Here is a 24,163-nt window from a genome sequence, read left to right as displayed (position 1 = left end):
TTCTTAAATTGTGTGTTTAACCTCAGCAGACACGGAGGACATTTTTTCTGACACGTTTCCAAAATGAAGGCCTGTCGTTTCATTGTCTTAACTCCCACATGTATCCCACGTGTACTAAGCTATACAATTGTTTTAATCTGCAACAAATTATTTAATTTTGTTACCTTTTTTCTGCCCAAGTGCAGTGTTCAGACTTGCAAAGAGAAGTTTGCCCATTGAAATGGCAGTCAGGGGTCGACTTGGCCCATCATCCTTCTTTGGTTGATAAAACCAGTACCACTTTATAGAAAGTCAACAGTGGCTGTGCTTTGTGAATAATCTGGCTCCTATCTTGGGAACATGGAATTTCTGCTGCTGGTTTAAATGGAGATTGGCACTGTATGCTCATTTGAGCAGATACGCCCTTCAGCTTGACTTTGTTTTTAATTGTTATTTAAAATTGTGTCATGGTTGTAATAGTTTATGTTCGTAAGCCTGGCGACACTGAGATCGATCCCAGCCAGGGGGGAGTGGAGAGTGATATTGCAACCGGTCCTGACCAGTGCGGTGAAGTATAGTAAAGTAAAACAACACCCATCATCTGTACAGTATTTGGGAGGGGGGAGGGGGGAGCAGGGTGAGTTTACCTTCATGTAGCAATGGATAACAAAGGGCTGTACATGTTCCTGTGCAGTTAGAACTATAACTAGGTTCGTGTGAGTAGGCATCATTTGAGAGCCTCGGCCAAAACGTTTCTTGGCAGTGCATTTTATATGCAGCAGCAGCAGTCGCAGAAACGCACTCTGCTTACATTGGAGACTTGTGTCCCCCGCCTCGAAATGGACCCTGCTTTGAAAGAAAGCGTCCCACTGTTCCAGTGTGGTCTGAGGTTTTCGGGATCTGTGAGTATTCCGTTAGCCGCAGCTTGACATTCTGGCTTCCACAAGGCAACGGGGGGCCCCCTGTTCGGCTGCCCCTTTCGCCTGTTTTAATGCGCCGAACTAGGCCGGTGTCACTTTCCAGAAGCGGCGCAAAGGGAAGCGACCGCCAATTGTCTGGGCATTGTGCAGTCGGCTGTTGTGGGAGTTGTCACAGTCCGCTGTATTGCCAGTTGACGGTGCATCTTGTTATTGAGGAAGCTTTGAATAATTCCCTGCAAGGTTTAGGGGGGAGAAGGGCCACTGCTCAGAATTTTGCCTGTAATGTAGAAGAGGATGGATTTTATAAACGGAGATGGTTTTGGCAGTGGTCCTTCTTCGTAACAGAAGGGCCTTCGCCCGAAATGCCCCCCGTTGAATATTGCTTTCCTCTCGAGGGCAGTGACATTGACAGACCGTAGAAAGGGGGATCGCCCAAACAGCTTGGTTTTTTGGAGAGAAGAATAGCCCGAAAGGAGGAATTGAGCAGACCAATAGGAGAAGGGGAGGGTGGAGGGCTGAGCAACGATGCCTCGCGTGACATCATAAATCTTCCTTCGAAAAATATTCTGAAGCAGAAAATGATTAGTGTAGGAAACGGCGACATTTGCCAATATGATGTGTAAATGTAATCCATAATGTATAGAGTTCAACTTTAACGCAAATCTTTATTAAGGGACTGTCTGTTGTCCTGGTGTGGTCTGGGACTGTTTTTGCTGTTGTTTGCTGCATTTCCCAAGCTTGGGAATTGATGATGCACTTTGAACCCGTATTATTTATTTATTTAAGGAGCTCCATGGTGGTGAGATGTCAACTACCTCTCCTGGTATACAGGAGGCCAGGGGTTCGATCCAGACCCTGGCACTTGTATATTTGGAGTTTGCATGTTATCCCCGTGGTCGCGTGGATTTTTTTATTCGGGTCCTCCAGTCTTTCCCTCCACATTTAGAAACATGCGTTCAGACTATTTAGGTTATTTTGCTGATATAAATATCCAATTGATAAGCCACTTTGTTGAGCTATCATTTGTGGCCAGGTCGCTTTTGAACATTTATTGAATTCCTCAGTGGGCTTCGCCTGGTAGGATGGGGATGGTTCAGTGTTGTATTTGTATGTGTGTGGGTAATTTGTTTACTTTATTGTACTTTGCACTCTTATCGTGTTTTGTGTACTGTTTGTTGTTGTCACGTTCTTATCTGCCCCGATTGGACACCTGTGAAAAATAGCTTTATAGCTCGTCGGATTCCTCTAGTGTAAATACATATTCTTATTCTGTTTGATGAGCGCACGTAACGGTGTAGCAAGACATCCGAACAAGTTGGTATCAGGGAGGTTTTTGTTTTGTAAAGCATCGCCACATCGTACACTACAGCAGCTCGGTGCGGGAAGGCCCGAGGTCTGTCGCATTGAACAACCCGGTTGCAAAAGTGCCTCCGCTCCTGCCTAAATCCGTGTCAGTTAAGGGAGATTTACACTTAATGTGCTTTTTTAAAATGCAATTCTGCTGCTTGGGGGTAACAACAGTGGCAACAGTGAAACAGAACTGCGCTGATTCACTGCATACGGGGTGGGGGCAGATGCCCAACGCACATTGCTTGGCTTCGCTTGGCCAGGCAGAGCACAGCAGTGCCATTGTGTCGCTTGGGCTTTAGCGCTTCTTCTGTTGCACGATGCTGCGAGTTACGTAAGCCGCAGGAAGCGGAGAGGGCCTTCACGAAATTAAGTTACGTTTGGCCGTTTGCCACCTTGGGTGGCGATTGGTATCGGCACTTTCGTACTTGATTCACTGGTGTTGCACAGTGCCCCTTGAGACCAGAAATAGACGAAAGCAATTGGTTGAGACGGGGATTAATTTTGCGCTGAATATTGCCTGGGTCGCTGATGGACCGGAGTAGGTGGCACGTGACTTAAGTAGCACACAGCCGAAGCGAGAACGGTATACTGGAGGTTGTGGGCCCTGTGCAGAAATATTTCACGGGTTACTGACCCCGGACAGACTCGGCTGAGAATTCATTCCTGGGTTGAGACTGTAGGAAATGTTATTCCACGTTATCGTGGTGGATCCAGGCCTGTCCCCATCCATCTTTCCATCCATCTCGCGTGACCGGCCGATTTGACGGGATTGTTGAGGCACCGTGGTGGTGGCTCTGGTTTTGATCTCCCTCCACGTTGACTGGTCATCAACCTCACGGGATCGGTCGACTTGTGGTTTTAAGTCTGTCTAGCCTGCTTTATTCTGAACACGCAAATCTTTCTTGGGTCCCCTCTTAGTTGTGTAGTGGTTAGCATGCTCCGCTATAAACCCATTGGCCTGCGTTCAATTGCCTTGACCATGGCTAACCACCAGTGGTGTTTGATATGTATGGATGTTGAACTTTTTTCGCACCGTACAAAGCCAACCAAGCTAGTCGAAGGTTGCGGGGGAAGAACTACAAATGAAACACAAAAAGCAGTTCTTTTATAAATCAGTCCCGGACCTCTTCCACCCCCCCCCCCCCCCCCACTTTCATAAACCTGCATTGACCAGCATGGTGAAGTACGGTCAAATAACCGAATGATCGACACGGCAATGGGAGAAGCCTTCATCCACCTATGGATCAACGGAGGACTGTACATGACAATAACGTTTTTTTGCAAAGCGTGGGAAGGTGCTTTGCTTGTCACCATGCGTGTGCGATAAAGTCAACACCGTGGCCTTAAAATGAAAAAAAATTGGTGACGTTTTAGGCGATAGTCCTTCTTCACAACATATAAATAGAGGCCCTAAGAGATGGTGGATAATAAGAGCTAGAAATTGCACTTTACGCCATGGGGCCTGCTAAGAATTGCGTTTTCTAAAATGTTTCTTGTTGACCAGTTGAATCTTATGGCGGGACCCCGGGTCCCGAATAAACGGAAGTCAAAATCGTTATTAATTAATTACTTTATTTTTGGCGACTCCGTGCCACCGCGCACATAAACGCCGCGACCCACCTGGCGCGGATCATTCTGTTGTCGTGTCGTGTCCAAGCGCAGCAGCGAGGACGAATGCGCAGAAGAAACAAAACTTTGATTAGCTCATCATGTAGAGCTCGTCGAGAGGAATAGATTGCCGTGTCGTTCGCCTTTAACAGACAAATTACGTCGCAACGCAGCTTATGCGAGAGACAGGGGTTAATGGCACCCCGGGGTCCCGCCATAAGGTTCGTTGAATTGGCATGTGAATAGTTACCTCATAGTAGCTCTATCAGGTAGCAAAAAACCCCTACTATATAATAAAAAGGTCAAAATATTAAATGTTGTTTGGCACATTGCATTGTGGGGAGATTTGTTCTTGTGAAAACAAGGCATAATCCACCTCGCAATGCATTCCTGGGCTGAATTGCCATTTCATTCAAATAATTTAACTGCGCTACTTTCCTCAGGCAGAGATATATGGAGTGTGGTGAAGTATAGTCGAACAATCCGCACAACCACCATGCCCCAAAATAGTTTGGGAAGCCCTTAATACAGAAATGAATTGACAGGGGGTTATACATCATTATTTTATTCTTTTAAAAAACAAATATGTTGCGTAACACCACTGAATCCCCTAAGAAACAATAATAATATTAATAATAAATGGTGGCGAGATGTTAACTACCTCGCCTAGTTTACAAGAGGTTTTGGGTTCGATCCCGATGCTGATACCTGTATTTTTGGAGTTTGCATGTCTCTCTCCCCATGGTTGTGTGGGTTCTTTCCCGGGTTCTCCGTTGTTTCCCTACAAATTTAGAATCAACATGCGTTCAGAGTATTTGGCTGCTAAAAATGTCCAATTGATAAGCCACTTCGTTGAGATTTCATTTGTGGCCAGGTCGCTTCTGAAAAAGAGCTACATAGCTCAGTGGGCCCTACCTGGTTAAAATAATAAAATTGTTGAGTTTTTAATCTTGATTCAAAGCTTTCGTGACTGCAGGAATCCATACTCTTTGGTTCTTTCGGTAAAGTCACGTAGATAGAAAATAAAATAAATCACGACGTTTCGGGCGCAACACAAGCGTCTGTCATCAGGTGGGAAAGCAACCACTTGATGACAGATGCTTGTGTTGCGCCCGATATGTCGTGATTTATTTGATTTCATACCTCCGTGACTTTACCGAAAGAACCAAACAGTATGTTGAGTTTTTGTTTGATCTGCCCAGATGGCACAGCGAGATGAGGGGGGGGAGGTACGTTGCTTACAATCAGAAGGTTACGAATCCAATCCCTGTCCGGGGTCGGCTCGGCCCATCGTACCTGCAGGGTTGTTTAAAATGAGCATTGCTTTATTGGGGCGTCGTGACGACGCGTGTTTGATGGAAAGACTCGCCCCCTACCACAGGAATGTGGAATATCAACTGCTGGGTCAGGGCTGTGAACAGAGCACCCACCCCCACGTTCAATTGAGAAAGAAACAGCTGGGGTTTTTTGTTGTTGTTGTTAAGTGAATTGATGCATCCGAGGAAACGTCTGCCTGTGAGATGGAGTGATGAAATTGGATTGTTGCATCGCATTGGTGAGCAGTGATGTGGTTGTTAGTGCCCGAAACCGGCCACCCGAGTTCGATTCCCGCTCACGACCGACAACGGTGGCAGATATCTGAACCGGTCCCGGGCCTCTACTAGGTCAACTCAGCCTCAAATGAGTATTTGGTGTGTAAACATCAAAATTGGGTGAGGCAAAGGTCCGTGGTGTGGGGCACCCACCACCATGTGTGCAGTGCCGGCCTTTATAGGTGCTCGCTAACAGCAGTTGCTCCAAGGGTCTGTTAAAAGCTATATGGGGGATCTTTGTCTTTGTTACATCGTAGGATCGTCAGAGGTGGTGGCAGCTTTGGAAGGCTTTCATCCACCAGTGGATTGACCATGGTTTTGATGATTAATGAATCATGAATTCAGTTACAATTCAGTTTATTTCCAACTTAGCATTTTCACCTTTTTAACAAAGGCACATTCTCTTTAAGCAGCTAAAACATACTAAGTTTAGAACTTTAGATTCCTTCTGGATAATGAAGGGCACTATTGGTGTCATTAATAATTATATATAATTCATGCACCGGATTGTGAGTCTTCCCACGGACTGGAAAATAAATCAATAATGTTATTGGCTTCCGTTAAAATATTTGTGCATTTTATTTTAAGTTAACCAGCAATTTGTATGCAGAGTGTTTGTCTATTTTCAGATGTTTTATTGAAAATGAAAACATAAAAAGGGAAATTTGTTTTCCATGAAATGCCAAGACACAATCGTGACACGAGGAGCATTCGCTGGATAAATAATAATAATAATGATAAAGATTAAAATAGATCGGATTCCTCCTGCAGTGGGACGCGCTACCGTGGTGTGATGATTAGCACGCGGGACTTGCAATCCTGAGGTCACCGCAGCAGTTGAAGGGATTTTTAGATTATGATGACAGCAGAAGGGGAATGAGCCGACCTCCCACTGCGCGATGGTTGTCCTTCGACAGAAGGCCTTGGTAGCTGGAGTTGGAGAGTGTGTAGAGGGGAGTAGAGTGAGATGAGGGGGGAGAGGTAAGAGAGTACATGGAGGGGATTAGAATGAGTTAAGCGGGGAGAGGTAGGGGAGTGTGTGGAAGGGCGTAGAGTGAGATGAGAGAGGAGACGTACTACTATGCACTCCATTTCACTATCTCACACACAGATGTTCGTTCAACTTAACATTACATTCTGGTATTACGCTATACTCCTCACTGCAAATGCCTCGATAAATGTTTAATATAGTACACACCAATCACATTAACTCACAGCTAAGCACATTCGAATTCGATGCACTGCACGTTTAGCCGCATTTATCCAAAGTTGTAACTATTGCATTTGGTATTATATTCATGCACACGTGTGTGTGTGTGTGGCTCAGATTCACAGCACGCATGTGTGATTAAATGCACATTGGCTTTTCAGCCAAACCTTTTAAATTTAAATCCTTGCTTCCTAATCCGTGATAAGTAGTTCAGCCATTTTAACTGAAGTATCCGTTTTTGAGCTGTACGTAGGGCTTCTCAGCGTTTCGCCCGTCACCCCCACTCATGTCCTCTTCTTCCCGTCCCCCCCAATGTGTGCAGATTCTACTGACTCAATTGTGTGTAGGGGTCGACAATTTTTGTAAACCTGTTGGATCAACTTTGAACTCCCACATCTGGGGGGAGGGGGTGGAGTCCACTTTCTAGAACTTTTTGATTCGGGCCTTCTGAAAGGCTCTTATAATTTAGTTGATGGACAAATGGACGAACGGAATTCCGGGATTTTATAATAGAAGTCCAGCTGGGTAGTGCAGTTGGTGTATTTAGCAGCCCATATTTGGAAGCGTAACTAAATCAATTAAATAACTCCCCACCTTCATGAGTGACACTGCCTTTTAACAAAATACAGGAAATTTGGCCTACTCTTCCACACTGGCCTGGTGTCTTGGAAAAGGTGGCACTAACCCAAACTTTATCCAACCACACACGAACCTGCCGATCGTCTTATCTGCGGCTGACCCATGCATACTTGCTGCTGAGTGGACCGAGGCGATGGGGGGGAGGGGGGTTAATTGAATAAACTCTGTCCATCGTTTCAAATGCTACGCCAGGGGATGGGGTCGAACAGGCAACCTCTGCATTTCCGGTTGCAGTGCGCGAACCGTTACGCCCAGGGCATCATCTCTCTTTATTTGTTAAGTGCAATTTTTTGTGTAAAAATGAAACATTTTCAGCCGGGGTACTGAGAGAAAAGTAGCAGCAGCAGCAGCAAGCCAGAAGCCTTGGCACATATTTTCCAGCTGACCATCTTCCGCGACCACAAGGCATGTCATTGCAACTTCTCGACAGCATACAGTACGGAATATTTAATTGTGCTGCCAATAAAAATAAGGTAACTTAATTTTTTTTTGCACTAAGGCTCGAATTTGTCCCGGAGTTTTCGCGCACAGCTGCAAGCGGTGGCGGAAAGGGGAGATCGCAGCCAGAAAAAAAAAAGATCGTAAGCACTACGGTTGAGAGTTTGAAATGTTACGTTTTCATAACTTAAGGCAGTGCACCTAGAGCATATATTAATATGAGCGTTATACGTTTTAGCTTAATGTGACGGGTGGTTTTGTCTGCTTGGGGAGTGGTCGTGTATGTATGCGTGTTAAACTTTTGCGCTGTACATAGCCAACTGTGCTAATCAAAGGTGCGGCAGAAGGACAGCAAACTGAACACAAAAATCAAGAAGTAAGATGCGTTTAAGAGTACTTGGCTGCTACAGTTGTCCACGTGATGGGCCACTTCGTAGAGCTGTCATTTGTTATAGCCAGGTCACTTCTGAAAAGGAGCTATATAGCTCAGTGGGCCTTACCTGGAAAAATACATATTGTTCATAGGTTTAGTTCTTTACGCCTTTTGGCGTCATCTGATCCAACACCAATGGAGACTAGGCTCTAAGAAAAGCTGTCTCGGGTGTGGACCAATCAACTTCAAGGACAGTGCATACATTATTATCATCAGAGTTGTTTCTTTTTGTTTGCATTTTGACTGCTTGTGTTGTGGCTATTGCAAACATGATGCCTTGTATAAAGGTGTCAGTTTTTGTACCAGTTGAAAGGGTAAAAACCTATTACTTTATTTAGTTCTTTACCAACCCACGCTGGCCAGCGTGGTCAAGTATGGTCAAATGACCTCATGGCCCACACAGTGGCCAGACCTCGCCCAATGGTGGAGTGACATAAGGGCCGTACATGTATAATATGTTTGTGTTTAAAACATTTGGGGTGAAAGTTGAATCGAGGTTGTTGTACTTTGCTATGATCCCAGAGACTAAGGTTAACTTCCTTTTTAAGTGTTTATTTACGTAATACAAACAAATACCGTACAATGGCAAACAGGATCGCAGAAACTATAAATACAATACGCCTCAGTAATTTTGCTGGAGCAGTCTACACCTGATGACGGTTGCTTGTGTTGCTTCCGAAACGTCGTGATTTAATTTATTTGCTTTAATTTTAATTTATTTTATATTTTTTACCTACATGACTTTACCGAAAAAACCAAAGAGTATGGATCCTTGCAGTCACAAAAACTTCAAATCTAGAAACAATTACAACTATTGACCAACTGTTAATAATAACGGGGGCACGTACAGTCATAGTTACATTCCTGGCCTTGATGCTCCGTACAAGTCGCCATTGATATCGTTTCCTAAATTGGCCCTGCTTTAGGTCACCTCGGCCTGAACTGATTATCCGTGCTAATGTGAACATTTAATGGGAGAGATGAATGTGGCTGGGCAGCCATGCTGCTCGCCATCACTACCGCATTGTGTGATGTGACATCGGTGCGTTCGAATAGCACTGCGAGTCGAGTGGTGGTGCACTGGTTAGCGCGCTATGCTTTAAACCCCGACAACCTGGGTTGGCTTACCAACAGCAGCAAATATCGATGGCGAGTGGTATCTTAAGTGATCCTAACCCCCCCCTCTCCCCGCCCACACCTTCACCAACCCACGCTCCACAGTGAAGCATGTTCAAACAAGCCTCACGGTTGACATGTCATGGAGAGGACTTTATCCAGCAGTAGATTAACAATGGGCGTCACGTAGCAATTTGTAAGGCTGAACAGAGCACCTCAGTCCTTACAGCGGACAGTTTTGCGACTTAACATTTGAGCGTCGTGCACACCTCGTTGGCGTCCTTAAGAAATATTACGTTGACTCGTTAGAAATTGTTCAGTCTTCCGTCATTCACATGTTGGCGATGCCCGTACGTGTGCGTGCTCAGGACTCGTCAGATGATGAGATGCCCAAGAAGAAATGGCCAACGGTGGACGCGTCTTATTACGGAGGCCGTGGAGTTGGAGGCATTAAGAGAATGGAGGTGACAGAAGCCCCGAGGCATTGTTGTTCATCGCAAGGCCCAGACGATACACAAATCTGATAACACTCCTTGCAGGTGGTTTGACGGCCCTCACACTGACGATGTCTTATCGGTGAAAGTGCCCCCTCCCCTTGGAAAATTAGTGAAGAACGCTGCCCTGAGGCCTCGTGCTGAGGCCTCGCCCTGAGGCCTCGCGCTGACTCTTGGCCTACTTCACAGCTGTTTGACGACACCCTCGATCGTGTTGCTCTTTTTTTCAAAGGAATTTCCACTTCGGGGTGAGCTCTTGAGTCTGCATCTCTGAGATATATTGGGTTCAAATCCAGCTGCCCGTGATTAAACTAAGTTCTCGAGTAGAGCCTGATCACAATACGGTTGCACAAAATAATGTCACTGCTGGGCGTGGCCTGCTATGCACGTAGCAGCAGAGTGCAAAATTATACGTGCGATTCATCACAGGTAAGCTCACACCGGCTACAGCGGCACCTAAGCGAACCAGTCACACGGGGCGCGCTCTCTCGTCTGTGCGTGCGTAGGTGCGCTGGGGGGATAAGGGCTCCACCGAGGAGGGCGCCAAGCTGGAGAAACCCAAGAACGCCGTCATCAAGCTCCCTGAGGAGGAGTTCGAGCCGCTCCGAACGGGCCCCAGCAAACCCAAGCACCAACGGCAGCCACCACGGAAGTGGTACACGCCCATCAAGGTGGGGGACGCTCACGCGACGCTTCGCCTACCCGCTCGCAAGCACGCGTGCTCGCTTTGCCGCTGGACGTACGCCTCGCCAAACGCCGCCTGGGTCGTGGCGGTTGTTTTGACTATACTTCACCACGCTTCGTCAGTGTGGGGGTTGTGATGGGGGGGGGGTGGCCACCCCCACCCCCCCTTCCCCCATCTGAATAGTGTGCCCTCTACTGTGAATAGTCTACACACTGCTGAAAGGGTTCAGGGGCCAGGGGTGGTCACCCCCCCCCCACCCCACGAACCCCTTCAAGATATTGCTCGCTCACTGATGTTAGCTATGGCCCTGGGAATCAACCTCCGGTCATTTGGTGAAGGACTTTTCGATCGGTACGAGTCGGGGACGGGGAGTCGAGGAGATGGTGCCTGGCTGAGTTGTCACCCTCGACACTGATGTCAGCCGTGGACAGAAACGGAACACAGGTTACCGGGGTCGTAGCGCATTGACGCTATTCACGGCTCCACCCCACTGATGACTTATGACGTTGCTTCTTTGTCAAGCGTTTTTTTTAATCTATATTGTAAACTTATTTCTTTAGAATTGCTTTTTGTGTTGAATTTGTTGTCCTTCCCCCACACCTCCGATTAGCACGGTTAGCTACGTACGGTGTGATAGAAGTTCAACACCTTAATACATAACACATGTCCTTTAGCGTAAAGCACGCGTCAAGACCGATGGTGAAGAGACCCACTGATTTTCACACATTGTGAGGAGGCTGCGATGTCCGAGAGGATATCCAATGTTTTATATATATACGAGTAGGAATCTGGCCGGGAATACAACTCTGGTAGCTGTGTTCATGGCACTGCACGGACCACAGGTGCTACCACTCCCCACTACAGACACCAAGACAAAACCCCCCGTGTAGCCTCTCATCAGATTGTTGGGGCAATTGTTGTGAGTGAGCAACTGTGAAGGCCCGTGTCACTGTGGTAAACACGACTCCCTAATGCCGAGGTTTACATTTCACACCACACCACATACTTAGTTAAGGCCGAGTCGACCTGCAGACACCAAAGACAAAGATCGCCATCGCAGCTTTTAACAGACTTTTGCCGCAAGTGATATTCGTGAGCATCTAATGAAGGCTGACATCGTGCACGAGGGGGCAATGTGGACAACGGAACACTCGGCAGCCTTTGTCTCCGTAGTGCTGACGTTGTTTACTCAGCGCATCAGTTACTCATTACAGGTTGAGCCTACTTGCAAGCACGGGCGGTACGCAAACATGTACATTGTTGTCATTATAATGCAACTTTATTATCACGTGGGGCAGACCAATGCCAGAGTAGTCTGCTTTTTAAAATCTGTGAGCCTGAGTTTGATACAACACATTCCTGCGGAGGGAGCTGGTAGGAACGTTGGGTTGCTCGGTGAATGGCCAGGGTCAACGGCAGCGTGGTGTATTCCGCAAATATGCCCGACTGTGAGGGCGGGCACAAGCCGGCGTGAGTAGGTTAAACGTTGAGTTTTATAAGGGCACCACGGGGTGACCAGCCCCTCCCCTCCCACCCCCCACCCAGCCCCTCCCCACCCTCCCCTCCCCACTCAGCCCCTCCCTGCACGACGGACGGACACAATAATCCCCTGTGGGCTGGTGTAACCAGGAGGTTCCTACCAGTATTATGTATTAATGTTAAGAGATTTACTTTCCTTTCCTATACTTTGCACTCTGATTGTTGTTTTGTATTGTTTGGTGGTTGTAACGATTTTACCCACCCCTACTGAAAAAGAGCTTCGATAGCTCATCGGATTTCTCCAGCAATAATAAAGATTCTGATTCTGATTCCCGACGACGGCGAACGGCCGTGGCGAATGATTATTCGAGCTAGTCCTGGGACCCTCTCTCCACCACCCTGCGTTGGCCAGCACAGTGAGGTGCCGGTGAAATAGTCAAACGGTACTCATGACTGGCACTTCACGGGGCGGACCTTCATCCAGAGTGTTTATGTATACTGGAGGAATCCGATGCGCTATCAAGCTCTTTTTTCACAGATGTCCACTAGGGGCGGGTAAGAACGTTGAAACGTTACAACGTTAGAACAACAAGCGACACAAAAACAGTCGTTGATTGACTAAACCGTAACTACGTATTGTTTTTAACACAACACGATGCTCGTATAGATGTGGCCAGATACACTGCCGCGGTTGGGTTTGGATGCTGGTTTAACGAAGTTGCTGCCGGCGGTGTGGTGTTCTTGCTGTCGTCCTCTTGTTTCCCAGGGGAAGCTCGATACCATCTGGGTGCTTTTACGGCGCGGCTACGATCGGGTGTCTCTCATGAGACCGCAACAGGGAGACAAGGTACGCCTCGCGCTCTCACACCGCCCTTGCGAGAGTCCGCTGTGAGCTTTGCGATCGCATTTGTCGCACAGGGGAGACCCGCATGTGAACGGCGAGTCGTCGAACGTTCCGACGGGGCCCGATTCGTGATTCGTTATTGGGGGTTCTTTTGGCTCGGATCGTCGTGTAGGTATTGTGTAAAATATTAACGATAACTAACCTCGCCACCACCTGACAGGCCAATCGAATCAAGTTGTCACGTCGTGGGCAAATGTGTCGATTGACTCGCCCACTTCAGCAATTGTTTCTTATTGTGGTGGTCCCACCTGATGACGGACGCTTGTGTTGCGCCCGAAACGTCGTGATTTGTTTTATTTGATTTTATTTCTAGCTACGTGACTTTACCGAAAGAACCAAAGAGTATGACTTGGTTTATGAGCAAAACCGTAGCGAATGTTTGCAAAGCGAGAAAAATGTATGACCTTTCGCTGGAGATTAGGACCAGCATCATCGGGTGTTTAACAAAAGCTCGGCTCTGGTGGGAGCTGGGAATATTTGCTCACGTGACAAGTTGCTTTGATTGGCTCTGTCATCGGGTGGTGGAGGGTTTTTGTAAAAAAGAAATACATTTTCCCCACACCACGATCTAACCCCAAATAAACCAATTAAAATATCGGTTGTGAAAGCCTTCATATAAAATTAACCGGTCCAATTCATGGAGAGGTTGTTTTTCAACTATTTTTCAGGATTTCTGGTATTCGTTGGACATTTCTCAATTGCACCAAAAAAATATTCTTACACATTATTCTATGCGTGTATCGTGATCGATATGAATCAACGCAAAGATGCTTCATTCCAGCTCTGGCTTTAGCAAATCACTCTCGTCCCTTCTAATCTCACTCTGAAGGAAACTATTTCAAAATGCTTGACACTGAAAATATCTAAAAAAAATATTTATTTTGCAGCACAAATTGTTATTTTTTGCATTTGATCAATGAGGCACGGGGGAGCACTGTTATAGAGTTCTGCGCACTGCACTACAAACCTGGCGACCTCAGTTCGATCCCTCCCTCTGCCCCCTCCCACCACCGTTCACCAACCCACACCGACCAGCGTGGTGAAGTATGGTCAAAGAACCCTCACAACTGACGTGGCTTCAGGAGACCTTCACGCAGCAGTGGATTAAGAACAACAAAAGGGCTGTAAACATGTTTTTTTATTATGATATTTCTGAGATGGCAAACAATATGTATAGTCAATAATAGAGGTTTTTTTGGGTTAGATCACGTAAATTTATAAATGTGTCGTTAAAACCCGCCACCACTCAACACAGCCAACTAGTAAGGGTTGTCAAGTCAACAGAACATTCCATTTCGTCACTAGTACAGCACTAGTGTATAGTGTAGTGTATAGTGTAGTGTATAGTAGTGTAGTGGTATAGTGTAGTGTATAGTGTAGTATACTAGTACAGCAGACTGGTGTGTTGGAGAGGCAAGCCACAACATTTACAATCTGAGTACGACGTTACAATCTGAGTACGACGTGTTGTCGTTAAGCATTTCAGCGGCAATGGCAGGTCAGGTGAGCATGTGAAAGGCTCGGTTGTTGGTGTGTACAGGGGTTTTCTAGGAAAGCCACGGCAGTTTGTTCTTTCCTGGTGTTTCTCATTTCCTGACATCCTGTGTGTTCAATGGAGCTGCAGCGAGAAGGGGGGGGGGAGAACCCAGAGAGTGGAATTCTGGCCATGTGTCTGCAAATGGCTGTGTTGCATTTAAATGGTTGGCTGTTCTGCAATATGGCCATTTTTAAAGGCACTGAGAAGGGTCTTATGTTTTTATGATATTTCTTTAAAAGCTGAACTTTTACGTCTCAAATTCTTTAATTCGTTATGGTTTAATCGAACTTCAGCCATATGGGTTCATGGACAATGTTTAAATCTTTCTTGTGTTTGTACATTGGGGTGGAGAGGTGGTAAAGTGGTTAGTATGCTTTAACACGTAGGCTTTCGCGACCAATATCGTCCATAATGGAAAAAAAAATTGGGTAAAATCGCGTCAATATCTAACCCAATAAAACCTATATAATGGATGGTTAGTACACTGTGCTAATACCAATTAGGCCTGAGTTTGATTCCCGGCCATAGCTGACATCATTGGCAAGTGATTTCTGAACCCCTCCCCTTCACCAACCTGCACTGACCAGTGTGGTGAAGTACGGTGAAACACCCCCATGACCGACACCGTGTGAGGGAAGTTGTCCTTCATTCAGAGTTGTCTTAATTGTTATTGCTGTTAAGCTAAATTGAATTGATTTGCATGATTTTACACATAATGCACACGTTATCAGTATTAAGTAGAATTATTTACAACGGAAAGGAAATACTCCATCAAGCTTTCGATTGTTTCATATTTGGTGTTTAAATTAACATTATAATAAGGTATTATCTATATAATTTATGAAATATATATTGTATGAGGTATAGTAACTAGATTTTTGCATTATTTTATTGTTAGTTTCTTTGTCGGTGATATACATTTTGCGATGGCGCCGCAGTTATTTTATTGCATTTATTACGACAGCAACATCTTGAAACGAACCATACATCTCACATTCGCACAGCCTTTGGGTACAATAACAATCACGGTATCCGGCCGGAGCATGGGACACTCACCAGAATCTCTCGGAGCCCTGTGGGATTTTTGATTCCTTCAATTGTACAATTATTCGGATACACATTTGCGTGATCCGACGAAACATTTGCTCACCGTCGTATCTTTTGCTGCTCACGAAACGCTCGTGTGCCCGCAAGCGACGCATTCACGACAGAAACAACAATAATAATAAAAAAATGAAAATGCAAACTAGTTAGCGGGTTGCAGAGTGGTGCGCCGTGACAGGTTCATGCCTCGCGGTGTTGCCCGCGCCATTCTTTCGCCAGCCGCTCCGTCTGCCGAACGCAAACACGGGTGGACGTGCGCATCACGTGTCCCCTCTCTCCCCGGCGCCCCCCTAATCGGATAGGACTGCTTGAAGGGGCGGCCCTTTCCGAAGGTGGCATCTTGACGGGGCAGACCTTTTTGGGGGCTCCGTCGGGCGAAAACATTTCGGCGCAAATTTACGTCGCCTGGACTCCCCCCCCCACCCCCTCCCTCCCGACCCGACGCTCGGCTCCGCTCCCTGGCGAGACGTGGTGACGTTGGCCAGAGCTCAGAGCACCGGCTGCTCGTCGGCTCGAGAGCAGCGGGGGCAGCTTCGTTTTCGTGTGGAGGGCGAGCGGGGGCAGCTCCAAACTCTTTGATTTTTTCGGTAAAGTCACGTAGGAAGGGGGCAGCTTCGTTTGCGTGTGGGGGGCGGCCACCCCCATTGCAGTTTGACCCCCTCATTCATGTGACGTTATACCACTCTACGGTCAGGGTAAATCTATCTGATTTAGCGAAGTTGTCTACGTATGGTGTGAAAGAAGTTCTACATGCATACATAGACAGGTGTGTTAGCGAGCAGCTAAAGTCAACGTCCGTGTACTGTATGTTGTGTACATACGTACGTCTAGGAATGTACGTATGGTCGGTGTATACGTAAATAGTTATGTTACCCCAAGATTGATGTCGGTAATTAATGCAATTGTAAATCAAATATCAACAAACATTGCGTTGTTTTGTCATATACACTTAAGTGAATTTTGGCAATACCTGTATTATCAGATAGATACATTCGTCTAATGCAATTGCATTACTTTCCTCCTGTAAATCGTGTAAAATTATGGTTTTAGTCTTTATAAATACTTAGACAAATAACAACCAGATGCTCCGTATTTTCATACAAAAATAAATAGCCACAGCATTGGCAGTGGTTCACAAGCATAGCCACCAATGGCACATTATTTATTTCTATAATATATGGAGAACCTGGTAATATATCCAAAAACATATTTTGCAGTGCAGCACTGTGTATTGCAAAGGTAGGCTGCGTTCGAGGACAATAGATTAAATATATTTTTCTGATATAAATATAATAAAAAAAATTACTGTGCCTATGAGCACGAAGCAATGTAAATACAGTACAACCTTGGATTGCTAGTAACTTGGTCTGCGAGTGCAAGACGAGCACATTTTTTATATAAATACAAATTTGATAAACGAGCGAGGTCTTGCAATACGAGTAGTACTTGTATATGGTTTGCCGAGCGTCACGTGATCACAACTGATGTACGAGTGCTTTGGATTACAAACACGTTTCCGGAACGAATTATGCTCGCCATCCAAGGTTTTTTATGTATTTGGAATTGTAAAACGCAAGTGGCCATCTACCCCAGTAGACGTGCCCAATGCTGGGCCAGTGCTGGCATGTGGTTGAGACCGCTGGACCAACGTTGGCTTAATGCGTGCTGGGAAGCTGCTATGAAAATGTGGTGCTTATTTTAAGTTATCTTCTTGGTTCTTTCGGTAAAGTCACGTAGAAAGGAAGTAATAAAATAATAAAAATAAAACATAATATAACAACCCCCTCATTCATGTGACGTTATACCACTCTACGGTCAGGGTAAATCTATCTGATTTAGCGAAGTTGTCTACGTATGGTGTGAAATTGTTTTATTATGTTTTATTTTTATTATTTTATTACTTCCCTTCTACGTGACTTTACCGAAAGAACCAAGAAGATGAATCCCTGCAGTCACGAAAGCTTTAAATCGAAATTTATTTTAAGTTAATTGAGGCAAATGTGTTTCTCTTGAATTCCGGACGACAATCTGGTGCGTGCCTTGTCAGTTTCGCACAGCGTTGTTAAGAGGAGTAAAGTGAACAAGACTGCCCCCTTTATAAAAACCATGTAAGTTGCCAGCCTTGTGCAGTGAAGCTGCATGCGTGTGTGTGTGTGCATTAATATCAGCCAGCCGTAGTTTAGCGGCTAGCGTGTTGCGCTACGAATCCGGTGACCCGAGTTCGATTCCAGCTTAGGCCGATACCAGTGACGCTTATCAGAATCGGTCCTCTGCCTCACCTGCGTCGACTCAGCCTCTAAAGAAGTATCTGGTAAGGTGTGTAAACATCGCCCACTTGGGAGACGAAGGCTGCTTGGGTGTGGTACTGGCCACCCACCCCATCATTTGCCATTCCGGCCTTCATCGATGCTCGTAAACAGCACTTGCCCCAACAGTCTATTAAGGCTATTCGGGAAAACCATGCAGTGCGTTCCACACAGCGGCTCCACAGTGCAGCTGATCCATGCGTAGGGTCCTGTGAGTAAAGTTGGTTCAAACTGAGCTTCGTTGCTTATCAGGGTTCAGCATGCTCTCCGGGAATGACTCCCAGGAAGTCTGATTAAAGCAGCCAAATTACATTGTTTTTGTTATCTTTATTTATATTTGAATTGCGCGCTAAAGGCGGCGTGCTACGAGACGCAGGCATTTCCATTTGGAATTATTTGCAGCGAGCAGCAGATCACTTCGTCCGAGGAAAGTCACTTTTCTAACTGCTGTACTCTAATTTAACGCCACGCTTTGCACCGCTTACTTACCACAAAGATTATCGCATGGCAAACTGAATGGTTTTAATTCTTGGAGCTGGAACGTTATACATTTCAGTACAAAAAATTAATTTGATACGATTGGTTTATTGTGTAGTCATCGGTGACCACACAGAGATGATCGCCTCGATGAACTTGAGAAACCAGTTTAATATCTGGGATGGAGCAACCAGTGCCCACCTCACTGATTCGACCCAGTCACTCACTCGCTGGAAGTCGGTCGCCTCCTTACCGCTCCTCTATCGCTACTACCACAGACTCTGTTACCATGAACTTGCTTCCTCCACCCATGTTGAGGATTCGGTCTACCTCACTGACTGCCTCGTCTCATCCATACCACGGTTCAAGTCTGATTTCTTTCCTAGCAACTGCGACTTTGGAATTCCCTGCCATCATATTTGTACACTATATTCTTTATTACCTCGCTCGATTCAATAAAGGCATTAATGCATTTCTATTAAACCTTTTAAGAGTGCTGTTGTTAATCACTGGTATTTTGGGTTCTTTTGAGCCTTTGGGCCTGTGGTCAGTGTACATGATTTCAAAATAATTGCAGGTGGCTGAAATCCAGATTGAAACCCATGCTTTGAGCGGTGTCCACTCCTTAACCCACCCAGCCACTTTACTCCCCCCCCCCACCCCCCCATTATCATATATTGTTTGTCTGGTCGGAGCATGGATGTATGGAAGCCACATTGTTGCCGACTTAAATCTTAATAACAAGCAGGCCAGACGGAGCGTGCTGTGCGATGCAATTTTACAGCATGTGGACTCTCCACCCTTCCCATCATATCCCGCTCCCCCCCCCCACGCACCTCCTCCCCCTTCTCTCCCCGCACCAGCCCTTCTTGCCACCCTGAGGTTATTTTCGGGCTTTCCCATTACCATGATTCCCGCATTTGGCTCGGATGAGCGCCAAGGCTGGGACGATGGTGGAGGCTGTCAGAGGGTTCGCACGTGAATTCCCCAACCGCTCGTGACATGCCGCCTGAGATGTGTCCAGCAGTGGGATTAATGCCTATCCCATGTGACAAGTGACGGCTCCCAAAACCATGAGCAATTAAGGCCAAACCCTCTCTGCTGCTGTTGATGCACGTTGTTTGCTGACCTCTCAAAGTAAATGGCCGGACCAGAGGTCAATTATTACAAATTATAACAACTGCAAATTTATAATGGAATGTGGTTGCATTGTAATTGGAAATGTACATTACTGTTTGTAATTGTAGTTTTAATTGTCGTTGTGGACTGGTAATGACGCTACATTAACACAATGTATCTGTCCAGTCGCTTTGTGTGTCTGAAATTTGTGGCACACACCCGAGATATGGATGATTTTTGAGGTTGGTGTGTTGCTGTGCAGATGTCGTTGTGTGTGAGACCCCCATCATACAGGGGCTGTGAGATGGCCCGTGGAAAGGGAAATATATGAAGTAGGTTGCCGAGCTGGCTGTAGATAGTTGAATCTTAACTTCGTTGTAGATGTAGGGTTTTTTTTCCCCCGTTTCTTTCCACGTGGAAAAAAACTCAAATTGTTCAAACGTTCCAATGCTGCAGGATCTTTGTGACAAGGAATGTTGACTCGGCGAGGCCATGCTAAGTAAATACATCTCATGAAATATTTTGCGGCGATGTGGTGGGCAGGAGATGGCAGTGCAGAAAAAAGACATTGTTGTACCGTACTGATATGCTCCCGCAACTATGCTTTCTGGCTTCAATCCACACTGACCGGAATGATGGCATATAATAAAGTAATCCCCCGCCACAGCCTTCATGACTTAGGGAGACCCTCATCTAGCAGTAGATTGACAAAATGGGCTGTACATGTACACATGTAAAATATATTGGATTATTGTCATTTGGTGAACTGTTCCCTTTAGAGAAAGAAAGGTCGTCATTTGGTGTTAAACTATTGAGTCAACTTCAGAAGTAATTCTGTGTTCCCATTTTCTGAGCTCGTTTTCAGACACGAAGGACAAGTTCCAGTAATAGTCTTCTCATCATCCAATGGCGACATTACAGTACTCCCATCACAGTGCAATCGAGACATCATCGGTGATATAATTGTCCCTTGACATCCAAACTTATTTCCCCAAATCCACGAGTGATTAGATCTCGTGCCGAAACTCCGCAAAGATCCGCACAGTCAGCGCCGTTGTTGCCGCTCGTCTCGAAAGGCGGTGGTGGCTCCGTGCAGGAGGATGTGTGTTGGTGGTTTAGTCAAACTGCGGGACACATGGCATGGGATAACCAAAAAATATTCTATCGTCGAACGTTTCCACGTGTCAGTGTGGCTAAATCTCAAACACATGTCCGTATGGGTTTACTGCAATGGAAGTCTAAAAAAATTGCTACGGGTGGGAGGGGTGGGGGTGGTGATGGTGGGGGAGCCAGGAGGCTGGCAGACTATTTCGAGAAGTTCTGTGATCTTGCCCACCCCGTGGTAGTTAGGCCGAGGGGTTCAGACTCACCGGGGTATAAAACATGGTTGGAGCTCTGCACTCTTGAAATGTTTCATTTCTGTTTCCACCAACGTATTACGCGTTTGCTGTCGGCCTCGTATCACGAGATGAGGAATTCGTTTGGAAATCTCGCAGAACGGCATATCCCCCCCCCTTCCCCCCCCCGTGCGTCAGAGAGAGAGAGAGCGCTTCCAGAAGTGATAACTCACAGGATTTGGCCCAGAAAAAATCCCACAAGTGGCTATTTTTTTTTATTACAAGATAAGGAAGCATAATGCCTCGTAGCCCTCTGCACTTAGATTGTCACATGACCGTCAAACCGATATTTATGATTTCCCTTGACTAGAATGTTAGTGAAATTACGTTTTTAAAACCCAATTTAATATGCTCTGTCGTTTTCCAGTGACATGTAAATAGGAATCGTCCAAACATCCCAATCGGGACCCTCCTAAAAAACGAGTCTTAATCTTATTAATGAGTGTTTATAGCGAGCAGTAATAATAATTTGGAGCCCTATGTCAACCTACTGCTGCATTAAATCCTCTCTATGTTGTGTCAGTCATGATGGTTGTTTTGACGATACTTCACCATGCTGTTCAGTGCGGCTTGATTAAGATATCACTTGCCGCTGATGTTGGCTGTGGCCGAGAATCAAACTCGGGTCATTGGGCTCGTCGCTCAGTGTGTGAAAACTGCACTACCGCCTCACCCCTAACAGATTAAAGGAATATACAGTATTTGAAACCAGGCCTGTTGAGATCGGAAAGAAACAATACTTCATGCGGTAGTGGCTGACTTAGCAAGTTAATCCCAACAAGAGACCAGCCACTGGACTGAACATTTTCCATTGCCGAGAACCTTAAGTGAGAATTAAAGCTGCATGAGAAGCCGTTGTGTGAGAATGAGGCGAACAGCTCTATCAGCCGTTATTATGTGGTTTTGTGGAATACAGATGCTTGTTATGCAGCGAGGTGACTGTAGCCACCCAGCCTCGGGCTTCCATCACTTCTTGGAAAGGGAAGAAATGACACAAACTCCCCCACCCTCCTTCTCCTACTCTTCCATTAAGGACCAGCAAACCCCCCCTAGCCTAACCCACACAACCGCCCAGATTCCACGCAAGTAAACCGAGTTGAACTTTAGAGGTTTTTGCCCAGAGCAGTGCAGAAGTGAATTGAGACTTACGACATAACACGGGTGTATGGGAAACCTTAAGTCTGACTTGTGGTCACATTAAGCTTGAATTGTTTCGGGATTTTAGACAGGTATGTCTGGTGGGCTAATGTTTCGCTTTTATAAATATAATGACGGGGACACACCTTGTTTTCCAGAAAACCATGCGCGAGATGTGATTTAATTTTGAAATGTCCATAAAACCTTAATGCGTGTCTCTTATTACTCCATGTTTTTTGGTGTAAAATGTGATTATTATTCTTTAGTTATGGCTTTTAGTGAGAAATATTCAACATATATTTGTATCGTATTTTTTTTACACCCATTATAACATGCTTTACGAGGCCTTAACTAAGGCTGTCTGCCACCTAGTGGATATATTGTGCCAAAATAAAGTCAACATTTAAACAGTTTTGGCTTTATAACATTCTTTGGTACTATACCGTTGAGTGTAAAATACAATTTGACATCTTAATGGATATTCTAAAATGCTTTTGTGCATATTGCCACTTTAACATGCTCAGCAAGGGTAAGGCAATTAAACTGCGACTAATTGTAATGCATTCGTAATTTAACGTGCGTTTAAATTACAATCAGTTCACAAACACTCTACACAACATAGCATGCACGGTGTTAATAATGTCCTATATAAATGTGGAATTTCGACCAATATCTCTGCACAACCACTGCACTTGCTCACTTGATAGTGAAAAGAAAATAAATCAACATTTGTCAATCGCACTGCCTTAAAAGAACACACATGCATTTATAAAATCTATGTAATTTCCCTTCTTCATTGGACACGCACTATTGACGAATGTGTAGAGTTTTTTTGTTTGAGCACCATTGCCAACGTAGCAGCATCACCAAATTGTAGAACACACTTGTATATTTTATGTTTTAGTTTTTCATTGTTCCTCAATTTTTCCCAATTTTGTTAGTGGTGTCCTGTCACGAGACGGTATCGATGAGGTTGTCTCACTGAGCAGTGCATTCCTTTTCGGTTGGAGAATGGCCCACTGAAGCGGATATCGCAGACCTACCTCTGAGATCAATTGAATTGACTCTGTTCTACACAGCAGCAGAGTGAAAGCATTTGTTGCAAATCCGTCTCAAGCAGCCACACTGCACCAAATGATGATCTCGCCTGCACGTGACAGATTTGGAGCAAAACAAGGTTGAGCAAACTTCAGGATGTCATTACATGTACTGTAACCTGAGAGTCCCCTTGGAGGAGTGACCAGGAATGTACTCGCCCGTCTTGGCAAATGATGCCCTTTGGGATACTCGCAGGAACCCTGCAAGGAAATTGGTTTAGCATCCATGTGCTGCATTTATATCTGGCCGTTCAAACCTAGTGGCTTAGTTACTTTATTTGGGAGACCGTGTATGCAGGTCCATGATAGTCCTTGTTCTCACTCCACTGTTCAATGTGTTCAGGAGCCAAATGCCATTTCAATTTAAAGCTTTCGTGACTGCATGGATTCATATTCTTGGTTATTTCGGTAAAGTCTACGTGACTTTACCGAAAGAACCAAGACCAAATGCCAGTCGAGGTTTGCTAGCTAGTAGATTACTTCAGGAGAGATAGTTTTGCTATTTCTCGATGGAATGAGTGCAGGCTACAGTGGTTTACCGGATAGTCCATAGTTTGGGTTGCATGACCCACAACTACACTGTGGCTTGTCTTTAATGATCTATTTCTGAAGGAGATGTGTGCATCGGCCTGTTGTTGATGTTCTGATGCGGTTGATGGTTGTGCCAGTGTCTTCGAAGAGGAGGAATGTCAAAGCCAGCAGGTGCAAATGAGGTGTTTATTATGGATGTCCACGTTACCCCACTCAACAGCTCTGTGGTCACACGTTTCTTTTCAACCCCTCCACCGCTGTCCACCGAACAGTATTAACGGCTTCACCACAGTCGGTCGCTCGGTAGGCCGCGTGTGTTGGGGCAAAGTGTGGGTACGCCCACCTCTTCCAAGACGTCCAAGCAGCATGGGAGAGTCGGCATATTGGCCCTCGAGGTGCAGCGTTTCCCAAACTTTCTTGGGCCCGCGGATCACTCGGCCGATGCAAACATTTCCGCAGACCAACCAAACTCCCACCACTCCTGGTAACAGAACGCATTTTCTTATCTCTAAATGGCAGTAATGTAAAATAATTCATATTACCGGAACATAGAAATGCTGCTCTTAAGACTTTTTCTCAGGGGGTGGCATTCAGATCTTAGAGTTAGGGGG

General features: G+C 45.7%; 1 protein-coding gene across 1 annotated transcript in view; it reads left to right on the top strand.

Annotated features, from left to right (window-relative positions):
• LOC133354322 (anthrax toxin receptor 1-like) overlaps nt 1–24,163 on the top strand; it is a 93,075-nt gene that overhangs the window by 61,077 nt on the left and 7,835 nt on the right. Inside the window, exons 15-17 of the mRNA XM_061571065.1 lie at nt 9,654–9,749; nt 10,286–10,450; nt 12,710–12,790. Coding sequence (XP_061427049.1) covers nt 9,654–9,749; nt 10,286–10,450; nt 12,710–12,790 — 342 coding nt within the window. The remainder of the gene's footprint in view (nt 1–9,653; nt 9,750–10,285; nt 10,451–12,709; nt 12,791–24,163) is intronic.

This window comes from Lethenteron reissneri, chromosome 47 (genome assembly GCF_015708825.2).
Source record: "Lethenteron reissneri isolate LAM-NWPU_2019-01 chromosome 47, ASM1570882v1, whole genome shotgun sequence".
Classification (NCBI taxonomy): domain Eukaryota; kingdom Metazoa; phylum Chordata; class Hyperoartia; order Petromyzontiformes; family Petromyzontidae; genus Lethenteron; species Lethenteron reissneri.
Note: the sequence above shows the minus strand (reverse complement) of the source record. Positions and strands in the feature narration are given on the sequence as shown.